The sequence below is a fragment of the Poecile atricapillus genome, chromosome 7 (genome assembly GCF_030490865.1).
Source record: "Poecile atricapillus isolate bPoeAtr1 chromosome 7, bPoeAtr1.hap1, whole genome shotgun sequence".
Taxonomy (NCBI): Eukaryota; Metazoa; Chordata; class Aves; order Passeriformes; family Paridae; genus Poecile; species Poecile atricapillus.
The window spans coordinates 14720035-14744280 of NC_081255.1; the positions used below are offsets into that span (position 1 = coordinate 14720035).

The following is a 24246-nucleotide window of genomic DNA, read 5'->3' on the forward strand; positions in this document are numbered from 1 at the left end:
GGTGGCTCTACTCTCCCCAGAGCTCAGTCAAGCCCTGACTTAACTTTCTAAACATGTGAAAGGGATTCCCCCGAGGAAAAGCCTCTCTCCGCAGCTCCCCACATCAACCCACCCTTGCCATGGTGCCAGGCACTCCTTTCGGGAGAGCCGCTCCTCCCCGCCTACGGCTGCGCTCCACACAGGAGCGGGCCTCGCTCAGCCGGCCACTGCTGGGGGCGATAAACCCCGGCCGGGTGCGGGATCAGTCGCTGACCCCCGGCCGGGTGCGGGATCAGGCGCTATCCCGCGGACGGGAGCGGGGTCGGTGGGGCCGCCCCTCACAGGGGGCACCGCACCCCGCAGCGGCCCGGCCACGCCTCCCCTCAGCCCGCGGCCGCCGCCCGGAGCCCCCGCGCCCCCCGCCCGCGCGCCCTCCCGCCGGCGCTGATGTCACATCCGCCGCCCGCTCCCGCGCCCGTCCAGCCGCGCTGGCTCCGCCGTCTCCCGGGCCCAAACTTTTGTGGTGGGCTGGCCGGGGGGAGGGGAGGGGCGGGGTGGGACGGGGCCGTGGAGCCGCTCCGCCAGCTCGGGCAGCGCCGTCCTCGCCCGCCCTCCCCGCGCCGAGGCTGCCCGCGGAATGAGCGTCCCCCGGGCGGCTGCCGCTGCCGCCTCCACTCGGGCTCCGGCGGGCGGGCGGAGAGTGCGGCTGCCGGCGCGGTCGCTGCGGCGGGAGCGGAGTGAATGACCGAGAGGAGCGGCGCGGAGAGGCAGCCCCGGGATCAGGATGCGGGCGCCCGCCGGCATCCTCAACCTCCTGCTGCTGTCCTTGCTGGCCGGCCTCGATCCCTCCAAGGTAGGAGCCGGTCGGGCGCAAGTTCGCAGCGGCGGAGCCTGCCCGCACAGGGCGTATGCGGTAGCGGGCGATGCGCCAGATGGCTCCGGCGGGAGGCGGGTGCGTGTCCTTGGCTGTCCGAATAGCCAGGAGGGAGAGGAGAGCTCCCGTCGGGAGCGGCTGGCCCCGGCCCCGGTTGCCGGCCCGGGAGGGGGGCGCGGTGCCCAGTGCGGACGCCGTGCAGCGGGGCCCTGGGCGCGGGCGCGCAGGGCAGGGCTCCCCCGCACCCCGCAGCTGCCCACGGCGGCAGCCCTCGCTCGCAGGAGCTGAGCTGTGGCCGCCGCAGAGGGACGGGGCTGCCGTGCCCGGTCGCTGTCCAGCGCGATCCAGCCCGCTCCAGCCAAGGAGGCGTTTCTAGCGCTCGGTGACTGCAGCAGCTCTGGGGAAGCGGCGAGGCGCTGGAAGCGGGGATCGGCAGCCTCCGACTGGAAATGAATTTGTTTAGAGTGAAACTGGAGGCGTCACGTGAAGACACTGAATTCAGTACTGTAGCCACGCTTCGGGCTGCTGCAGTTCTGTTATTTACAAACGTATTCAAGTCACCAAGAGATCGCGGCTGAAATTGAAATAATTCTGAAAGTAAACAATAGGTTTTAGCCATGTAGCCTGGCTGGTGAAGGGGATTTCAGATTAAGTAATTTAAAAAACCAGAATTGCACTCTACCACTTACAAGCAGTAATGACTGAAAGCCCCCAGGTCTGCAGATGTCTGTAGTGCTGTATTTTACAGATGTAGAACATGTCTCATTTGTCATTCTTTGTGGCATACAGTCTTCTAACTGTGAGCATTCTAAAAACGTGACAAGAGAAAACATTGCTGTAGTATTGCAGTCCATTACCAGCAGCACTCCGTGCCGTGTTGCCACAATTTGTATTGCATGGTGGTGAATGTCATATTAATGATACCAGTTAGGTATCAGACAACCATGTGAGGCAATGCTCATTCTCGCAGGTTTTCAACTTAAAATAAAGATATTCATCTGTAAGTATACAAATATATACTGAATGTCCAACAATATGGAAGGGATGCTCCTCTTTAAAAACAAAAACAGGACCTAAAAAGCAATTCAGTGGAAATTTGATTTACGGCTGCAGTATTCTGACTGCTTTTCAATAAGTAAGATACAGTGACAACTTAAAAAAGCAGGAGGTGATAAAGGATTAATAACATTACCTAAGAACTCAGTTCTATTAAATAAGAGTTATTTGAAAGTCTGAGGTATTGCTGTGTCTGTAAGGAGACTCATCAGGCAGTGCACACATGGGAGTTTCACATCTGTGTGAACAGAAGCACATGGGCTCATTAGAACTACAGGTTTCCACAGACTCATTTTCTTTATTTTTCCGTCTTCTGTTACACTTAGCAAGATCTACTGAAGAGACTGCATAAAAGCAGGAAAAGCAAATTTATATCATTCTCTGTCCAGAGGAGAGTAAAACCGCTAATGAAGCAAACGGATCTGGCAGAACAATTTTTTTTAGTTCAGACCCAAAAATATCACTGGGAAAAAATGTTCCAGTTTTTGTCTCTGTCACCATCCAGCACTGAAAAACAGGATGAGGCACTGGAATGAAATGGCACAAATGAACTTTGGAAACTTTGCTTCTAGCCCTTTTTGCTGTGCCATGCTGTGCAGAGGGCATGAAAATGGCCTTTTATTTATCACTCTGTGTGACATTTTCAGCGATGATCAGATGTTCTTTCCAGGCTCCTTTGACTTTGTCATGGGTCAGGAATAAAAAAGCCCAAGAGTCCTTAAGATTGCATTTTAATTAGAAATCTGTTTTTTATTAGAGCTTATTGGGTTTTCATAAATAACAAAAAAGTGAGATCAAGTGGATCCTATACCACATTAAACATAAAATGGCAAACAGTAATTTAATTTTGATTATGAACAATATATTTCATATTACTGTGGAAAATTATATATGTAAAATTTTTAACAAAATTTTTCTAGCAAAAAAATACAAGTTCTGACTGAACACACTTCGGAAATGGAACTAGTGCTCAATTATTTATCTTGCTTTATGCTAAATTGAAATAGAATAATAATTTCCTGCCCTACAGGTTGGGAAGCAAATCTATGATACAAACTTAATTGTAGGAAACAAGGGGTTGGTAAATTCTTTCTTTTCCAGAAAGAATTATGCAGTATGCTCATGCCTAGAAGGACAGCATTCTATGTGCCCTTGACACTCACAAACTATTTACCTTATGGAGATGAATCGTAATAGATATTTCTGGTATACACAATACATTCCTAGTCATGTCCTAGATATTTTTCAGGTAATTATTTATTTTATTGATCAACTATTTTAAAATAATGCCTTGGGGTATAAGAAAAATCTTTAATTTAGTACCAGGCTATCACTGAGTCAAGACTGCTGTCTTCAGGCACTCTTATTATAAGACAGAGATGTTGTGCTCAACTTTGCTGATAGTAAAGTGCTTAAGTATCGCCATCTTATGGTAACATATGTAACAAAAATGTATATATAGTTTATTCCCTAATCTCTGAAACATTAAGATTTTATTTCAATCATAGTAATTTATTGCCCATGCTCTTGAATTCTCTCTTTTAAACTTGATATAAACTATTGTTCAACTGTAGAAATTCTTCTCTACTTCTTCTCTAACTGGAAGGCAGCTCACTCATGATAAATTTTAACACAGTGCTAATTACTGAATTTCAATTGAAGATACTTATTAAATATTATATTTTTTACTTTATTCTAGTTTTTTCTCTGTTTTTACATAGGAAAATATTAAAAATATTATCCACAATAATATATTTCATTAAAGATTTATTTCCAACAGGGTGGCTAGACATTCAGCAGAAAGCCAGCTACAGTGAAAGGATTTGGATAGAAAATATTCCTTTCTCCTACTCATAAGTGCAGTATCTTGAAAGAAGGAACTATCCAGTACTAGGAAGTTTCTAAGAGTTACTGCTAGATGGCATCTCTGTGCTGCTTTTCTCCACCTGGAGTTTTCTGTAATGACCTTCACAGTATGTAAAGTGGACTTCTTTTATAAGGGTTGCTTTGCTGACCATCATTTGATAATCACAGTGGTACAACCAAGTAAGCATTTTGTAGTGTGATAAACCTGCTCCACATGAAAATCAATCTTAGTGTTTTTCGAAGTCTAGATGGCATTTTGTAAGTTTAATTTTATAAATCTAAATAGATCTGATAAATATGTTCATGTTTCAGTGCAGTTAATGACCTTTAGGCCTTTAAATTTTATAATGGCTTTATATGCTACATCTATTTTTTTTTCATTGTTTGAATTTTTCAAAAAAATATTTCAGAAAATGACTGCTAAGTACAATTCCAGACAGAAATTAAGTACAGTATTATTAAGGACAGTCACAAAAAGGAACTGTGATTTCTATTCATTGCACGGGATAATAGGGATGGTTTGGAATATTAACATTGAAAAACAAAAGCTGGTTTGAAATCAGTCATCTGTTTTTGAGTGCTTGAACTTTGCATCTTTGGAATGGCTGTGTTTCTAGATTTTAAAAACCTGTGATTTTCTCACATAATCAGACTATACAAATAGCCACTAAAATCTTTATTCTTCCCAGATTTCAAGAACTTGTCACTTTGAAGAGTGCACTGCTTTAGTGCTGGTTAGCAATACAAATTAATTTATCCCTATTGCAAGAATTCATAAGAATACTATGTACAGCAAAGGGTTACCACAATAAACTATTCTACTGAAAATATGACTCATAGGAGTACAATACACTGCTAAATTAAATCTCATTACCTACTTGGAAATTAATTTACTTTGTTTCCTATGGTATTAGTAGTTAGTCAGTATGAAAATCATTCATAATTATTTAACCTCCAAGGTTTAAGAATGCTTTAAATCATTAATTGCTGACTGGTCAAGTCTCATGTGGTGTCTGCTCTCCCATTTCTGAGGAACGTGACTTCATAGCCACTGAATAACATCCTTTTACTATCAATGTGCCCTGGGCTCTCTCCCAGGTGTCATTCCAGATATTTTACTCTAGTAACTTCAGTCAATATGTTAAGATCTAAGACTGTAGTTAACACTTCTTGTTCTCCCTGCAGTAATCAATACAGTGCCTTCTAACCTTTCAGTCCTGGAAAAAAAAGGATGCTTCATGTATTTCCGCTTTATCTACACTCAATTATATACATCCACTGTTACATTATATAAAATAACAGAATTCACTACATCATTTAAGTAACATATATTAAGATATTGGAAGAGAATATGCAAAAACACATGTGAGTGACATCTACCTGACTGCTAACTCCCCTGTTACTATCAGATAACACGTGGTCTTTAAGGGCTTTTTAAAACTGTTGATACTATGGGAAGAGGTCTTTTATTTTTTTTCCTCTGTTTAAAAACTGATTCCTTTGTTGCTCATGACTGTTATGACTTCTACTTATTTGAATGCCCTCAAAACCAATTATATATGTTATACAAAATGTCAGAAATACAAATACACAGATAAACGTATCCTCACAGGAAGCAATTTTTTTTCCAGTACAGGCATACTGCCTTCAGGTAACCAGGTTTTCACCTTTCTTCTATGCTTGGCCAAGTCATGAGCCAATGAAACAGAATAAATTCACTGAGTCTGCAAAGAAGAAAAAGGTGGAAGCAGAGAAGGTAACCATCAGGAACAAGAAATGCAGTATTGAAGCTATCGAAACGTCAGCTCTAAAAATGGTGTTTTTAGCTGTCTATTTAGCAGATTTAACACAGTTGTGTTAAAATTGCAAATTTGAATACGTGAAATTCATAAGGGACCTATTAAGAATTGAACATGGACTCTTCTGAGAGGGTCCAGTGTATTTGGAGCACTGAAATCCCCTTTTTCAAGACTGCAGTATGGCAAAAATGATTCAGGGCATCATTTAGGCATCATTTAGTGAATCTTGACTGAAAGCCAGGGAAAATTCAAAAGTGTTCTGTAAATCTTTGCAGCAGGGGTGTGGAACAAGTCCTCTCAAGGACCATCTTTCACTAGAACAGCAATCTATCCTACTGTCTCACTCCACAAGGCAGCAGATTTCTTGTCTAGGACCAAATCTAGAGAAAGCAAAGACTTTGTGTGCCTGGGTATGAGTACAAAATTCTTCTTGTAAGTGAGAATTCAGAAACAGTGAAAAAGTAACTTTATTTTCAGAATTTCAGAACTTCCTGGATTTAACCAGAATTCCAGACCAGATCTGTTATTCACGTGTTTATAAACCAAGATATGTGACCCGAGCACATGGTTCTATCCACATTAATCATTCCACCGAAGAACCTAGCCAGCAGAGATTTTAGTGCTCTAAGTCAGTTTGAAACCAGATATACAGTACCAATATGTATTATTATTAAAAGTATTTTGAAATTTATCTGGGACATGACCTCTTATGTTACAGCATTACTTCCAAGATTCAATGACACTTCACTGTAAGCATGGACTGCAGCTTCCAATTTTTTCCTTAGCGACTCAAAGAAAACTAACCTTCTATCCGCAGCATTATGTACTAGAACACTTGAAACTATTTCAAAAGCATTACTATTTTTATTGTCTTTGTTTTAATTCGTGACATTAAGGGGCTTTAAATTCTAGATTTGGTTTTATTTGGAATTGAAGAATTCATATTTTCTGTCTTAAACAAAACAAAATGCAAAATAACAAGGTCCTCTGTACAGATTGTTTTATCTTCATTCCATCCTGTTTGGAATAGGACTAAAAGATTTTTTAATAAAAAGGAAGATAACTGATGTATCCGATAAAAAAGGTTAGTACTGTTTGTCTACTTAGGTGCATGTTGTCTAAAATTATATGATCTCTAGTCTTCATCTTTACTGGCCAGCTTCTAAAGATGCTTTCCTAATAACTACTTTTTCTGACAGCGGGACTGATTCATACCAATTAACTGAATACACCACAAAACTGTGTGCCTGCTTAGGGAAGGAAACAGAGCATGAAATACTGGTAATACAAGCAGCTGACATTGAGACCTGTATCAATGGATACAGGAGTGTACACAGTAATTTGCATACTGAAAGGTTCATGGTGGAATACTTTCCTACTGTGCTATGCTGCCTTCAGCTTCATGATAGAGGTTTGCACATCAGAAAAGCTAAAGAAACAACCAAGTATATTTTTCATAAGTCAGTCAACAGTCTTAAATTGGAATTCGAGTTATAGCCAAAATAAGATTGAATACCAGGCCTATGGATATGGCATTTTGTAAATTCCTACCTAGCTGCTTCTGCAGCTAGGTCTTTTCACAAGAAAGAAAAACATTTTATGTAATTACTCATAAAATATGCAGTCCTCTTTATTTAAAACATTTTTTTCCTCAGGAGGAATTAAACAAACTTTAATATTCTGACCTCTTCTGAGCCTTTTTCAGACTTTTAAATGACTTAAGTAACTAACTTAAAGCAGCCCCAGATAACACAAATGCAATGTTTTTCATGCTGTATTCCCCTGAAGAACAGTCATCTGTCTGCTGCACTGCCTTCTAACCAAACAAATCCTTGTAACTGTTATTTAATGATTCTCTTTACTTGTTTCACTGAAAAGCGTATATCAGTCAGCATAGCAACAGCCTAAGCAAATTCTGAGCACAAATAGCCCTAGTCACTGCTACAGTTTTGTTTGTTGGGAAACAGTGTTTGCACCCTCCTTAAGTAACCCAAAAGGGAGCAACCAGAACAACTGGAAAAAAATAACTCCATTATCAGCGAGAACTGAGTGAACTCTCTTATTAAGGGCCATTCATAATATGGTGAATATTATTCTTAAATTATTGGGGCATGTTATTAAAAAATAGTTTATAAAGATGTTCATGGACTTCCTTTCTTAGAATCACAGCTAGAGGAATATACTTCAGAATGTGTTTCAGTGTGTCCCTTTCAAGGAGACAACTAAGCAAGTAAGTTTTCCATGTATGAAATTGTAAATGCTATTTGACTGGACTCAGTTTTAAAATTGGATTTACACAAATATGAACTTCATTTAGAAGCAGAATACATTAATACTTGTGCTGACAGCAGATATTATTGATCTGAGATCTCATAAACATAAACCTATCGCACCCTTCCTTACTCATATTAAATATGGTTGTTCAGTCTCAGCCTCCTTACTACAATTATTTTCTTGTATTCATTTTGTATAACCTTCTACATATTATTCAAAGTATTCTACCTTCTTAAAGTAAGACTGTGCATTTTCAATGTATGGCATTGGGATGTTTTTCCCAAGAAAATATGTAGAAGGCAGTGTAGTTGTATCAAACTAATGTACTGAGTAACCAACAGTAAACAGAGTCGATGATGGCACAAAAAACATAGATCTAGTTCTGAAACCAAGTGGGTGACAGGTTTGCATTTATAATGAGATCTCAGATCAATATTGTTTGCTGTGATCACAGTTGTTTCTGGGCACCTGCATAAAGAATATAGAATATTCTTTATACCTGAATAAAGAATATAGAAGAGTTGCAGAGGAATATATAGAAGAATATATAGAAGAATATAGCAGAGTTGCCTAAATACAAAGATTGCTGCTGACCTGCTTTTTGTCCTGTCTCTGAATACATGCACAACTATCAAAAAACTAAAAACATGTTAGCAATCTCCCATGAGAATCAGCTTTAGCCACAAGCAAAGAGGATGGTCTCCTGCATTTCTGACTTTTTAAAGCCTCAAACTTACTTCTGACTCTAACCTAGAGGCTAATCCTACTGTTACCTCTGTTTGCCACATAACAAGCAGGAATTTACTGAGTTCTAGATACCTCCTCAGTCTCCAACTAAAATTTTGCAAGTGCTCTTGCTTTTCTTTGTGATTAATATGTTGATATTAAAATCATACGGACTTTACTATTCAACAAGCTCAACAGTATGTACATATAGTAACACGTGCAGTTAAACTAGATATGCAAAAATGTAGCTGGAAAGGCAGATGAATACACTGGAAGCTGGCCCTGAAAAATACACTGAAACTAGTGTATGCAAAGATGCAAAGAATAAAACAAGTTCCTCTAAGGTAGAAGGGCATGTAAATAGTAGGAGTGGCTATGTCTTTACCCTTCTACTGAATTTTCATTTAAAACACCTGAAGTTACATATGCATCACATAATCCTACATTCTTTGATGTAATAGGTTCACTTATGACATCGAAAAATCTGTCAGCTGTGATGCATACAAGGTTAAATAGCTGATTTGCATTCTAATATTTTTCAAGAGAAATTTTATAAAAATAATTTTTAATGACCTTCTGCTATACCAGTTGTGCAGACGTTGCTAAAATAAATACTTCCATATTAGCTGATGATACAGATATATATTTCTACCTTGTTTCCTTTCCATACATCTTGCTGTGATCAGCAGTCTGTCCAGTGCAATTCAAGAAGCTCAGATTTCTGTGCTGTAGTTGTTTTTTGCTGATCTTTGCCCTCTGGACTTGCATTTTCGTAGAAATAGTCTGCTGCTGAAGTTAAAATCAGTGAATGTGAATATCTTCACTATGGTGATAGAATAAAATAAGCGTATCCAAAGTTATGGGTTCTGGACTTGCATTTACATATGGTACCCTGCTTTAGATGGTTGCTGTTATCCTTACCTGGAGTGGATGTTGCTGTTCCCATTCTGTAAGATCTCACAACAGCAGCAATGTTCCTTCCGTTCTTTCAAACAGCAAAATACAACTTTAGCCTACACAAACACACACACACACACACACACACACACACATATATAGTTCCCCTCTTACATGTCAATGATAAAAAGCATGCATCTGAATAAAATTTTTAATGGAAGTATTTACCGAATCAATGTTCTCAGAATGCCCCATTTATTTAGACCATGGTGTTTATCTTTTTTAGAGACAAGTGGTCTTTCTAATCTCAAGCACTCAGAAGAAAAACTTTATTGGCTAAACACTCAATCATCATTAAAAGTATTTAATGAAGCAATAACTTGGTTTTGTGAGCACCACCAGGGACTAGATTTTCCAATTTTAGAGCAGGCAGAGAAGTAGTTTCTTGTCCCCAAAATACCTTTGTTTATACTTCAGTCAATGAAGCTTTCCCCCTCTTCCTTCTCCTGCTCTGAGCTTTGGAGAGCAGCACACGAGGATGACCACAAATGCCACTCATCTGTTCTTCCAATTCCTTCAACATCATCTGTGTGTGGATGGATGTACAGGCAGATCTGTTCTTCTGCTTGTCAGATTAGGCAGTAAAATTATCCTGGAGGATATGATGCACAAGGAGAAGGACTGTGTTTGCTCCATTTAAGTTTCTTCCAGCCTGAATGAGAAGTGAAGAAAAAGTCTTCCTTTGGAGATTTCAAAACAAAAAGAAGAAGGAATGACATGAGGCTTCCCTGGTGTCTCTGATAAGGCCACTGTACAAGAAACCACCAGGCCATACCGAGAGCTTGGAATTTTAATTTTCTGAGAAAATGAAGGAAAAGGGATTTTCACAGATATGTAACACTGGCAGTAGTTGAAGTATTCAAATTTTCCCAGGTCGAGATTTGTCAAGCGTGCAAGCTACACTAATGGCTAAGATTGCCACTGTTGTTTATAAGCAAAAATTTACCGAGGTGCTATTTGCATTCATATTACATTCACTGGTGTTTTCAGGAATAAAATTAATCACTGTTGCTAGTAGTTCTATTCCATTTAGAAATAGCTCAGAAATTAAGTAAGTTTAAGACTGATTAGGACAGTGGGTCCATGTCTTTACAAGGGACATGACCCTTGTTGAGACCCTGAAAGCAATTCATGTTTTCTCATGTGGTTCCCCAAATCACTTTCTAAATGGATGGTAAGAGTGATGCTGATTACGGAAAAATATGCCTCATAAGCCCTAACTGCCCAGTTCTGTTAAACAGACACAAAACTGCATCTTTTCTTCTTCAGAATTTTCCCAAACCACATGCAATTAGGTATCGTCCAACAGTCACATTCCTGTTCTCATTAGCATTCTTGGATATATGCTACTTATATTTTATGATTTTCTGGTTTTAGTAGCATCTAATACTTAAGAATGACTAATGTTACCTTCTCACTTTCTAGTCTCTCTAGGCCCCTACCTTCAGAAACTATTCTTTTAGGCAAATATTTTTGTGTTGAATTATCACTCTTTGTTTATCCATTGTCAAATGTCTTAAGTTCTAATGACTTACTGTATTATGTCATCATTAGTTTCCCAAACTGAGGCAGATTTTTTGAAACTAATAAATGGGATATTTTTTTCTATTCTAGTATTTCTGCTTCCTCTGCAAAAAATCTGCTATCATTAGCTAATTTAATACCAAGGTCCTTAGGCTTCTACTTTTTTCTCTCTCCAAAATGCTGATTATTATTCTGTACCCACACACTTCTTATTTGCAATCTTGGAATGCTTTCTGACTAGACATGTCCCTTAGAGATCCCCCTAACAGCTAGGGGTTTGCATTTGCCATTCAGTTTTCTTTAGAGGATGGCTTCTTTTTCCAGGAATCTTTTTGATACTTTTTGGCTTTGAAAGATTAAGAGTTTTTCTAAGTTTTGACAGATTCCTTCTGTATTATTTCATATGCTGAATTTTGTTACTTTTATTTTCTTTAATAATAAGTGATCTTAATTCCTCTGAGGTACAAATAAGATGCCAAGAATGCCAAGCCTAATTCATTGTTTACCTAGGAAAAATAACCCAGACTTACAACAACTCACATGATTATGGTTTGTACCTCATATATGTTTGATTTTACTTAAAAGCATTTAACAGACAGATCTAGTGACTTGTTTATTGGACTGGAAAGACTTTCAGCTATCCTTCCCTTTCAGCTATCCTTCCAAGGGCACATATCCAAATTCTGGATCAGTTACTCCAATTAGTATCAGCTTAATTACAATGCTTCATGTCAGGCATTGGGCAGGGTGGGATGTGGAGGCAGGGAGGGTAAAGACCCTACCACAGCCTTAAGGAGCCATTTTAGATATTTCTTATTTTGGGAAGGCCTTATATAACACAAGTCTGTTTGAATAAAGTACTGACTGTAATGTGAGGAATTAATGATCAGCCCACCTACCACCATCAACTTAAACATTAGGTAAGGAAATATTTTTAATAATCTACTTGGTTATTTTAATTTTATTTTGAAAATAATATCCAGTCAGCCAAGTCATATTTGGGGATCAGTCATATGACTTCAGAATCTCTGCATTTTCCACTGAACTCTTTGAATTCCGAACATTTTAAAGCTGGCAACATCTTCTTAGAGACATCTTCACAACAGAGCATGTCCTCCCCATTTCCAGTCAGTAGGGCTTTGCACTTCTGTTTTCATTAGGACCAGTGTGCTCAGACCCACAGACACTGATGCTGGGGGAATTCTTGCCTGACAGAGTGACAAGGCTGATTCCACAGTGTGTATGAGTACCACGGCGGCCATTCATTACACGATTCTACTTGGAGATCAACTTCCTTGAGGAGTCACTGACTGAAAGACCAAAGATAACACTGAAAGTAATGGGAAATTCAAAACAAATGCCTGACTGTGGATGCAGGCTATGCCACTGCTGACACTGAAAAGTGAGCTCTAAATCCAACTCAAAGCTATATGCAAGACCACCTGCACTGTGTCCCTTGAGACAACAGCTGTTGTCACAAGGCACCAAAATTATTTGGTTTGAATTGTGCCATTTAGAACAATATATACATTATAAAAATGCAAAGGTCTTACACAAGCCTTACAGGATAAAAATGTAAAATCTACCTCAAATGAACAGGCTGTGAAACTGAGTCTGTGATTAAAAAAAGGATGAAAGTAATAAGCTAAATAGTGGATACATTTTGAAGAATGTATTAGGTACTCTGAAAAATGGTAATAGGCATAGAAAGGGAAGATAACAAGAAATCCAAATGATACAATGTGAGGTTAAAATAAATAATTCTACTGGGAACAGCCTGGAAACACTGAAAATGGAAATATCTGAAAGAATTTGCTAATACCTGAAGACAATAAAAGCACTCACCTATTAATAAAAATAAGCCTAATAGTATCCAAGTAGATTGTGACTGTGATATATTTCATTAAAAAATACACTGCTGAGTGCCTGAAGAAAGGCCTCTGGCTATACCTCCCTCTGCCCATCCATCATGTGTGAGTTATAATGTTTCCATACCTTTGGCTGGGTCAGCAGGCCTGTGCCCATCAGAGATCATGTGGACAGAAGATTATTGTGGACAAGCACATCAGTGCAAGGTGCCTATGAAGAAAATATTAAAATCTTCCACAAATAGTTACTCCAGTTTTTAAACAAATGTAGGCTAAAAATTGTTTGTACTACTTTCCTATCAGGCAAAACCAGTGACAAGGCAGAATGTTAGAATACTGTAATTTTGAATACACATTTATAATTTGTACTTTCATTTGTGTAAGATAACAAATTTTGTATACTCACTTAAGAAATACCAATGTATTTATGGCTTGTCAATCCGCAGTTGCTCAAATTTTAGAAGTCAGATTTGTGAATTATTCATAAAATAGCTGTGCACTAGGAATTATTTATAGAAATGTTGCTGAAAATAGCACTCTTTGTAGACTGATTCTAGTAAAAGAGAAAGCTAATTTTGTTAAATTGTTTAGATCAAATTATCTGCTTAGCCTTATTATTGAGAATGCAGTGCAGTCTATTTTTAACTATGCAATGGGGCTCTCAGCACTTCAGAGAAGAGTAAGATAGAGCCTAACACATTCCACTGCTGCTGTTCTGGAGGCCTGCTGTGAATGTGCAATTATGAATGGATTCAGTGTGTGAATTTGCTTTGAACTGTACTGTCTCTTACTGTGTTTCTGGAAACTGCTAAGCCATCCTGTTTTGTTTCTGTCCAGAGTTCTGTCTTTTGAGGATATCATACATTACTGCAGAAGAAATAAAAGAAATCTTCCATATGAGAAAGACTTAAGCAGAGCAAACAACGTGACTGTTTTTGTGGGATTCACAAGGGACTAATATAGTACACTCTCAAGACAAAAGATTTCCTTATTCTGTAGCTGGAAAGAGAATGTGTTGGAGGTACAATTAAAATGTGTTAGGAGCCCTAGGCCAGTGTTTCTGCACAAACTAGTTGCAAACACTACCTGCACTGCAGCAGGAAAACAGTGGCAAAGGCTGTGGATTGACTTATGGCCTTATCCATGGTCTCTGTTTCTAATTGAGAGATGCTGCAGCCCCTGTGCACTGTCAGAAGTCAAACAAGTTGTTCCAGTTGAAGATCTGACCCTAACTAAATTCCAAGGTGTAATTTTGTGGTGTTGCTGAGTCTAGAGTGCTCCTGCCATCACCAAGCCAGTAATTACTGGCTGTGCCTGGGCTTGAGATCAGCACAGCCCTAAAAAGTTAGATAAGACAAAATCTGGCCACTATTATTTAATATCCTTGACCTCATTTTCTTCCTTCCCTCCTCCTCACTAAAGGAATCCTAAGCTGAAATAACAAGATATTTTTTGCATCATTTCTGTCACCAGAGGTTCTCAGAGAAGTCCAGCTGAGTCAGGACCCATTCTAGTGCTGAAAAGAAGTCTGGTTTCTGTGTAGTGGAATTCTTAATTGCCTTTTCTCCTCTCCTTGAAACCTTTTTAACAAAGAAAGTCATGCTGCTATTTACTCCCTGTTCATCATTAGCTAAATAAAATTCCATAAATATTTCATTCTGTTAAAACCTTAATATTCAAATAAACCAACATACTCCAGCAAACACATCCACTATTACAGATTACTCTGAGTTGATTTGGCACGTATAAAGATTTTTTCCACCCTAAACAATAGTTACTTGTTTTTTATGTTTCAAAAGAGAAGAAAATAATCCTGAGTGTCTTCATTCTATTTGTGTGGTGAACCAATGAGCAAAAGCAATTTCCAGAGAACAAAATTTTGATATCCTTACTGGTGTAAACTAGGTACCATACTGAAGACAGTGACTTCAGGGTTAGTCCTAGATAACAGAGGACACAATGTGCCTCTATAATTCTTGAGAAGACAGATACACTTGCATAACACAGTGACATTTAATTCTTAGTCATCACTAGCAACCACCTTAAAGTACACTCTGAATTGCCTTTCATACTCAGAAATGTTTATGGAAGTAAACATCATTTATATTCAGTAAGGATTTTGCTCATTGCTCATCATTTTTCTATTAGTTATCATTCAGATGCTGTTTCATTTTTTGCTAACACCAGGACTGGATATCTACAAAACACAGATATGGTAGTTTGAATTCACGCTTCCAGGGGGTTTTTTCAGCTCAATTTTCAGGGACCAATTTGAGAACAGTGCAATAGCAGAGTGTGAAAAAGAGAATGGTTACTCGGCACAGTAACAAACAATTTCTTTTACCATGCACACTTGTAACCAAGTAATTAGGTTTAGTAAAGAGGCAATATGGAACAAAATTCTTCCTTATCCTGCCTGAATACGAATTTAGGGATTTAGCTCTGAATAACAGTTGCTTCACATTATTAATATATGATTACCCTGTGTAATGGTGAGAGAATATGTTGTTACCTAGTGTTTAGTATTTATTGTATTCAATCTAGAAAAAAAGTGCATTTATATGTGATGTTGTCTCACACATGCATTTATATTCTCTATGCATTGTGAAATAGCATATAAATGTGCTACTTCCTTGTACACAAGTTATATTTTAATTATACCAAATCTGCACCTCACGGGCTAGATTTCACCACCAGTGTATTCAATTACAATCAATAGAGGTGGTCGCTTCTACCTCCCTCACTGTCACTCCAGGGTTTTAGCAATTTAACTGTAGGTTCATATCTGACAAGAACACACATTCTTCATATCACGTGGAAAGTAACAGGATTTTAGAATTCCTCTTTGTTGCTAGGGTGGACTGAACATGTTAAAATATTATGACATCCTTAGGTTAAATTCTCTGTCAAAATTAAAATCAGTATTATTATAATCAAAGAGAAATTAAGGAGAAATTTGACACACAGTGAAATGGTAAATAACTCAGTCAGACTTGTTCCAGACTTAAATACTTTCTGTGAATTCAAATTTGATTGACCAAAGAACCCAAGCTTGGATAACCTCAGATGAGCCCTTATGAAGCAGTTTTGTGGACTCCCTTTGAGAAGCTCCTGTGCTACTCTTTACTGACTGAACCTGAAAAGATGAAAGTGCAGTAGAATTATTTGCCAAGTGACACAAGTTGGTCCCTTGTCCTTAATGAAAATTGTGTTTCAAAACCTTCAAGCTTTTCTAGCATGTAGAGTACAACTCATTTCCAGATGAAGTGAGACGTTCTTTCTCTCTTTATAAAATTGTAAAGAAAGCCTTTGGAAACTATATCGTTTCCAAATGATGCCCTGGGGATACAATTCTCAATGATCATCAGATTGGTTTACTATTATATGAACAGCACAAAGAAAGAATTGTTTCCCCTTTAATCCCAAAGATGTTAATGATTGCTGTTAATAAAAGAAAGTATTTACTATTCTTGTCACACTGCCTAATTTGCAATGGCATATTGTCTTGGGAAGAGATTTGGTTTTGTATTCCTCCCTATTCTGAAATTCTCTATAGCTCCTTGTGGGAAGAACAAAAGAACAGGACTCGTTCTACTGCAGGAGTCACACAGCTGATCTCACAATATGATGCTGAGTTCATAATGCTTCCAAGTGTTTACCAAAATAAGAGAAGGGATGATGTTTGTTGTGCTTGACTTCAGATTATGAGATTTCAGGAGTATATACCATTGAAAGGAGGGAAAGACTGGTCCAGGGCTCACTTTGGTTTTTAATGTTTCTTGTTCTTTCCATTCTTATTCCTTCTCCATTTACAAAAGGAATGATGTGGAAGAAAAAGTATTTGTAAAGGGACACAGGAGGGACCCTTCCTTTGTTCACTCTGACACTTACTTGGCATTTATTTTATCTCATTTTGGCAAAAGTACATTGCAGCTGTTTAGAAGTGGTATTTAGTCTGTTGTGAACTCTGCATGAAGTATTTTTAGATTTGATTTTGGTGAGCCTCCTCTTAGTAAATTATTTCTAATTCATGTGAATTGCATGAACCCGAGAGTTCCATTAACCTTCATTATGCCTTCTCCTCACTTCATAGTCTGAGCTCACATACAAACACATAGAAAAGATGTAAATGAAAGTGTCTTAAAAAATATTCTAACCTTAAACTACTGATTTAAAGAGGCACAGCTACCTTATCTATGCTAAGATCCCACAATTGTTCTGTTTGACTGCTTTTAGTGGACCAGAGCCTAATCAGTAGTTTCTGACATTAGCTTTGGTTTCTTGTCAGCTCAGAAGAGCTCATTTTCTGTCTGTCTGCTGCCCTGTAAAAACATTGCTCATTTTAATGGTGTTGTTTGGGATCCTATCCCCTGACTTTAATCTCAAATGAAAAGCAAAAAAGTCTCATAGGTACTTCAGAAATTTTTCTCCTTTCCAGTTCACTCCCTCCACCCAGAAACAAATCTTGTGCTCCCTACCTCCATCAGAACACTCACAAAATCACAGAAGATAAACAAGAAACAGAAGCTTCAAAATACCTTTAATCCATTCCTCCAAAACAGAACAATTTAACATACTTGAATCATAAGCTCTTAGCCCTGCATCATCCTAGAAGTACAGCCAAAATTTCAGTGCTTTATGCTGATAGATGATGTCATAAGAGCATTTTCTCAAAAGTGAAATGAACACATTTGTCTCAAACTGACTTCAGGCCATGCAGATCTTCCCTTTTTGCTCTAAAGTCTTCAAAATCAGTGAATTAATTGTGTGAGCATTAGAGTTTTCACTCCTAACTTTGTAACTATGTAACTATGTGTGGAGCTGGCTGATGGAATGTGTGGGTGTGATTGAGTAGATTTAAATACTGAGCTATGGAAAAGAAAGGAAAACAGTTGATCAAGTTAGTGCTTGATCAGATGGCAAAAATAATATGCGGCCTGCAGTTCAAGAATGTTACTCTAAAGATATCTGGCGTTCCTTATGTTCCCCTTTAGGCTTTACATCACTTCCAGTTCATTAACTCCTTTGTTAGTGTTGTCTCAGTTACAAAAGATAGTAATTTACATTGTGACTTTTAAAAATGTGGTCCAAAGAAGGGACTTTACCCTGGTTTCCTAGGAAAGTTTCTTAGAGTCCTTCTATTTCAACCAACAGGATGCTGCTTGTATTTAAACAACCTGAGCCTCCATCCTTCAGCACGGTGCATGGTCTGGGTTTAGAAAGCAGGTGTGTTGCTGTCCTCTGGAAGTGCTCTTCTCTTTAGTACAGCACAGGACAGACTGCCTGAAAAGGTTTACCTTGGTCTCCTGTTTCAGAAATGCACTAAAACACAGATACCTGTGAGGTCAATGATACTTGGTCATGTAACATTGCAAGTAGCAATGTACTAATTGATGGAAAGTAAAAACAGTTTTATAAATTCATATTATATTTTATAAAACTCTAAAAAGCTGCAGTACAAGTTCCTCAAATCTAAGTGTTCTTTCCAAAGAGTAACTGGTAATTTGCATATTACTTCAAGAGCAGAAGCAGAACCCATGTTCAGAGTCTTACGCATATTCCTTTAGTTATAGGATATCCATGAATCTGTATCACAAGTAAGCAAAAATAAGTGCTGAAATAACAATCAGTAAGTTTCCATAAGGTGAAATATGATGCTTTCTCTCCTAATTTCAGGGACTAAATAATTAATACAGAAAAATCTCTCCAGTTGTTGATTAGAACTATAGATGCTTCACTGAGCCATAAAAAATTTTATTCATCTTTACATTCCTTTGTGCTTCAGTAAAACTAAATCAGTCTAGAGTAGTGTGATTCTTCCATGCATGGAATAAAAACCATCAAAAAGCACCACTGTACACAAGATTTTTAGTGATATGTGCTCACTCCTTTACTGTTGATAAGGAACTTGGGAGAGATGATAACACACCAGTCCTTTTCCCTTATATTTGTATCTCAGTACTAGAGCCTGGCATTTCTGCTGCATTTTCCTAAAGATTACAGGTTTGCCTTTCTGACATGTGTCCAGTAAAAACACCAGAGGAGGACTGACAGGGTCATAAACCACTTGCTACTGCAGCCTTGGCATTGCCAGGATTCCATGCTTATTGCAGCAGGAGCCAGAGCTGAGTGCAGCCTGTGGTGCCAACAAATGCCAGAAGTCAGTGAACGAGAGAGTCATGTGATCCACAGAGCTCTTCACGCTCAGCCATCCCTTTCCAGGCACTGCAGGACAGCTAGAGAGTCCCAAGGCATCCTAACACGAATCAGAAAGCTCCTGTTTCTTGATCTTGGTCAGCCTTCACTCTTATACTTCCGTCCTGCTCCGTGAAAGAGCTCAGTTTTCAGCTGCAGTAGTTTTCTTTGGCAGACTGTACATGTATTATCCAGTTGGAGCACCATACTAGACTGAGGAAAAGTCTTAAGGAAGGGTCATGTAGAATAAGGAATAAAGAATATTATCTTGTTGATTTAATCTGTTATTTTTATTTGCATTCTTCTCCCCTGCTTTTTTTTTAATCTTATATTAGCATGTGAAGTATTTCTTTTCTTTTTTCCTCTCGTACAATAGATTGCAGACAGCTATTTGCCAACCCAGAAGGCTTAAATTACAATATAAATACAGACTGTGAATTGCCTTAGATTCTTTATAATTACTGAAGACAGACTTCATGCAGCAATGTAACTGTCTGTATAGAATGCTGAAAGGCTTTTATCCTGATGATTACATGCAGAATGCATAAAGCAGTGTACAGTGTTACAGTTGGGTTGCAGTTCTTCTGCCTTTGGCGTAAGTAAAAGTGTTAAGTAATTTGGAATATAATCAGCTCTTCAACATCTGATAAAGCACGTTCTTATTTGGGGGTGCTTTTCCAAGATACTGATGTTCCAACTGTCAGCCCTTTCAGTTTCTATTGCATTTTTAAAGGGTCTGTATTGTCATATCAGCCACACTATTTTCCTCAGATTGTCTTAGAGATAAAAATATTTGATTATCATCTCTAGAGGCATCTAATATTTAAAATTTGAAATTTTTCACGTGAAGACTGTAGGGCCAGTTTTCTCTTTTTTATTATTCATAAAGTTCCTTGAGAATTCTTTTATCCAATGGAGCAGCACTTGCACTTTGTGCTCTGAAACAATGTTTCCAATTCATTACATAAGGAGAAATGGGGCATCTTGTGAAGTAAGCATTAGAATATGAAGTCAGAAAGTCTGCACTGCTAAGCCAGATTGGTCTTTGGGGAAATTGGATATTTCCACTCCACTAAAAAGCTATTATAATAGCATTCTTTTGACTGCCAAGCAAGCTGCATTAGAGACTTCATTTGCTCTCTGCTTAATGTATCTGACTTCTGATACCTCACTTTTGAGTCAAAGCAAGAGATTTTACAGGTTTTTTTCTCTTGCAACTACTGATTCCCAACCTTCATTCCTATACTGATTTAATTATATTCTAGTATCCTTGCCAAGTCCAGCACAACATAAACTTGCAGCAATGCAGGAACAATATCTTCCAAATTAAACACTAATTCCTCCAAGACTCAAAGTGAAAAGAGAAAGAATAAAAACAATAAATGACATTTGTATCTAGATAGCTTTTACATTATACATTCAACCTTGGCTTTCCAGCTTTATCTCTAGAGCACAATGCTACTGAGGTAAAAGCTGAAGTCTCATCTGCTTTGTAAACCAGTGTTTTTATCTCCTCCATTCTGCCGCCTTGCTCTGGTGTATTACCTGATCTTGTTACATTTTGAAAGAAATATTTCCAAATCCAATATATTCTGTCTCTGAGACTGATGATCATCTCAAGGGATTTAAAAGCTGTGACATTTCCTGTACATCTGGGAATTCATAGCAGAAATTAAAGTCTTCAAGGAACACTGATTGTTCCTTGATACTATTTTGTGTTTTCCTATCTGATCTACACATAGTGCACAGTCAAAAATTTATTTATAGGTAATTAATTATATCCTCAAGGAACAACAAGGAAAGTCCAAACTAAAAAGGCTTATCATACTAGTAGGATTTAGCAAAGCTAAGTCTACAAACTGATACCTCAGTTACTTAATACAGGTACCCTCAAGCTCCAGCTCCTAGGAGAGTCTTTGACCCTGCAAGGGAGGATGGAAACCTGGAGCCAGAGTTCTGCAAAGAGGTCCTGTGAATCTCATCTGAACTCAATTGTTCTAATCCCAGAAAGCAAACTGTAGCACAGAAAACTAATACACATTAAGGAAGTGTTCTAGGTTCACGTATGTATATGAGCCAGGTAAAATTAGTAGGAAGTTGTATCATTTACTGAACCAACAGATAGAGAAAATAGTTTGCTAAGGGAAAAAATAAGCAATTTATATGGCTTAAGAAACCAAAACCAGGAGTTGCGAAGAATCAAAAATACACAAGACCTGAAAACAGTTTCTATATAGCTCAGACATGTAACTTAACAATAAACAAACATGAAAGACTGCCAGCAGCAAAACATGAGGGTAGAATTCAGTATAAAAGAAGATTGCTTGAATGTCCCCATTTAGGTGTGTTTGTGTAGCCTGCTTTCCAGGCACTGGAGCATACCTATTGACTGTGGTTTATAAGTAATGTGACAAGCAACAAAATAAATGTCTTTAAGGTCTCTATCAATTTTTCCAAAGAATAAAGTGCCTAAGCTGATATTTATTCTAAATGCTTTGAAAAAGAATTTGTTGCTTAGCCGAAAATATCTATTCTTCTTACTAATATGCCATTGAATTTATGTAAAATTATTTGATTGACAAGTTTCTGAGAATCAAAAAGTCATTTACAACCTAAGGATTTGTTTTTCACCTATTAATAACTGATTAAAAGGAAGCTTTCCAAAACATTTCTTTTTTATATCAGTCACATAATAAAATGCCCAATGATAAATTTAATATTTTAATTTCATCAGAATATTTTTCATTCATACTATGGATGAAAAGTGAGCATGTCACAAACTTTATGTACTGAGTTTCCCTTTAACTCATGAACTTTTCTGTATCCTGAGTTCACTGTACAATGTATTAAAAATCTCCCAGTCCAGAGCAATGTGATCTATCCAAATCACGAGTATTGTGATAGAGCTCTGGTGTAAATCATGCAAGTCACGCTCAACCTTTCAACTGATTTTGACTATAATGAGCAAAAACTGTCTGCAGAGTGACTTTCATGTAATTAAGTTACTCCAGAGCTAAAACCTAGCACTTTATTTTAAAAGTCCCCTTAAATCCTTCCAGGAAAATGTGGTATAAATTCAAGTTGAGTTTTGTTGAAGTACCCTTCAGGAAATGACTTGTATTATTTGTAAAACATGTGTGGTAGTAAAACAAAAAGATCTCCCAACAGGGATAATTTAGGAAAGTATTATTAACAGTCTTCAGGCTAAAGTTGCCATCCCTTGCATCAGATGTAAGACCTGCAGAAATCCATTTCCTAAACAGTCTAAAGTAGATGAAAACTGCAACAAACTACTGCTTGGTTTCTTGTGGTTTATTTCTACTGAAAAATTGTCTGTTACTGCCTGTTTGTTAGGCATTTCCTGTTATTCCTGATGGTCTCCCGTTAAAATCCCGCATTAATGTACCTGCCTGCTTTCCCCCTTGACTGCGAGGGCTTACGAGAAGTAGGAACACAGACAGGAGGTGTTTCCCTGCAGCAGCCACATTTTCATACTAGAGAGTGTATTTCTTCTTTTTTCTTCATTAGATGCCACATTAAAAAACAACAACAACAAAAAAACAAAAAACCAAAAAGTAATTCTTGCAAATAGCCCTATGGCATTCCATCTGGCCCCAAAGAAGACAAATATTTTCCCAAAGCACAGACTGAGGTAGAATCCATCTGGAATCACTTTTGTCCTTATTTGTGACAGATTGACTCGGTTCTATTCATAAAAAAACAAATAAGAAATAATTTGTTAGTCCATCAAAAGCAAAAAGTCAATAAGAAAGAAGTATGTGTGAAATGCAGTTTCTTCAGTTTCCCATGTTTTGATTATCTTCAGCATCTTCCTACTTCTGTCAAACCATCTCTTTTTTTATAGATCTTAAATCATTTTATTCTAGTTATAAATCTAAAACGGATTTTCAAAGCTAACAATTATGGGCCTTAGTGCTTTTTTATTGCCATTTAATTGCCTTAACACCACAAGCACTTTAACAAATTGGCTAAGATTTTTTTTCCAGTTTCATGTTAGTAGCTTTTACTGTTATTGTTTAACGTCTTGGTGCTTTTTTAGAAGCAGGATATGGGAATCTTGGCTAGGAATACACTAATAAAAGACAAAAACTCAGAACAGAATTTTTACTTTGTCAGGACAGACTGTTATAAAATACAGGTAAGAGCTTTATAGTCTGAATTGTACAGTGGCTTTGATTGAAATTTCCTTTCCTTGTTTTGTGACCCTCGATATGAGTTTGTGAGTGTTTTTAAAATTGTATTTTTGGATTGAAAACTCTTTCAGGAGCTCCACCACAGTTGTGTGTCCAAGTTATTTTTTGCCCTTGTACAAGTAGCTCTACTTTCTGTAGCACTACTAGCCAAGCTACAGAAACTAATTACAAGATTTAGCACAAATATTTTATTAAATTTCTTGGTCATTTGCTAATAAGTTAGATAAATCTCCCTGTAAAATTAATATCAAATCTTGAAGGTTACGTAAATGCATTCATTAATCAAAATCTTGGCCCTTTTTTATTAATTAGATCTAAAAGCTTATGTAAAACTTCACCAGCATTGCTATGAATTTTATTCTCCTAGTCACATTGCTATGCTACACAAGCAGTCCTTTAAAGACTCACTGACTTTGTGATTCTTAACTGGTGAATTTCCCCTCATTAAAGCTAGAAAGAAGGCCTGCATTGAACTTCTTGTGGACAGAAACCTTTTTCTCTATAAATGACGTCTTTGCTTCTGAGCTGTTTATTGATACTTACTCCTCACAGATTTCATATTTTTCCCACATGAGATAATAGCAGCATTTTAATTTTGATATTGTAAACAGAGGATTATGACTGCACATGGGAAGCAAGTGCTGGAGATGATAAAGAATAGCCTTAAAGTGCTGAAGAGACATGTAAAAATATAAGTTATGGAGGTGTCAGTAAACAGAAGGCTTCTGATGGGGTATCATCTGAGTCTTCATAATTCACACTCCACTGTTGGCAGCTCCCTAAATCCCACAAAACTACAAAATTTCAGTCATGTCCTGAATTGTGAATGACCTTGTTTCCTTTGGTCATAAACTACAACTGTAAAAGGAAAACTGTAATGTGACTTGATGTGCACTGTTACGTTTTTTTTAGAA

General features: G+C 37.9%; 1 protein-coding gene across 1 annotated transcript in view; it reads left to right on the forward strand.

Moving 5' to 3' along the window:
* Nucleotides 1-525: 525 nt before the first annotated feature.
* Nucleotides 526-24246, forward strand: part of OLFM3 (olfactomedin 3) — a 54803-nt gene continuing 31082 nt past the window's right edge. Inside the window, exon 1 of the mRNA XM_058843250.1 lies at nucleotides 526-832. Coding sequence (XP_058699233.1) covers nucleotides 764-832 — 69 coding nt within the window. The 5' untranslated portion in view covers nucleotides 526-763. The remainder of the gene's footprint in view (nucleotides 833-24246) is intronic.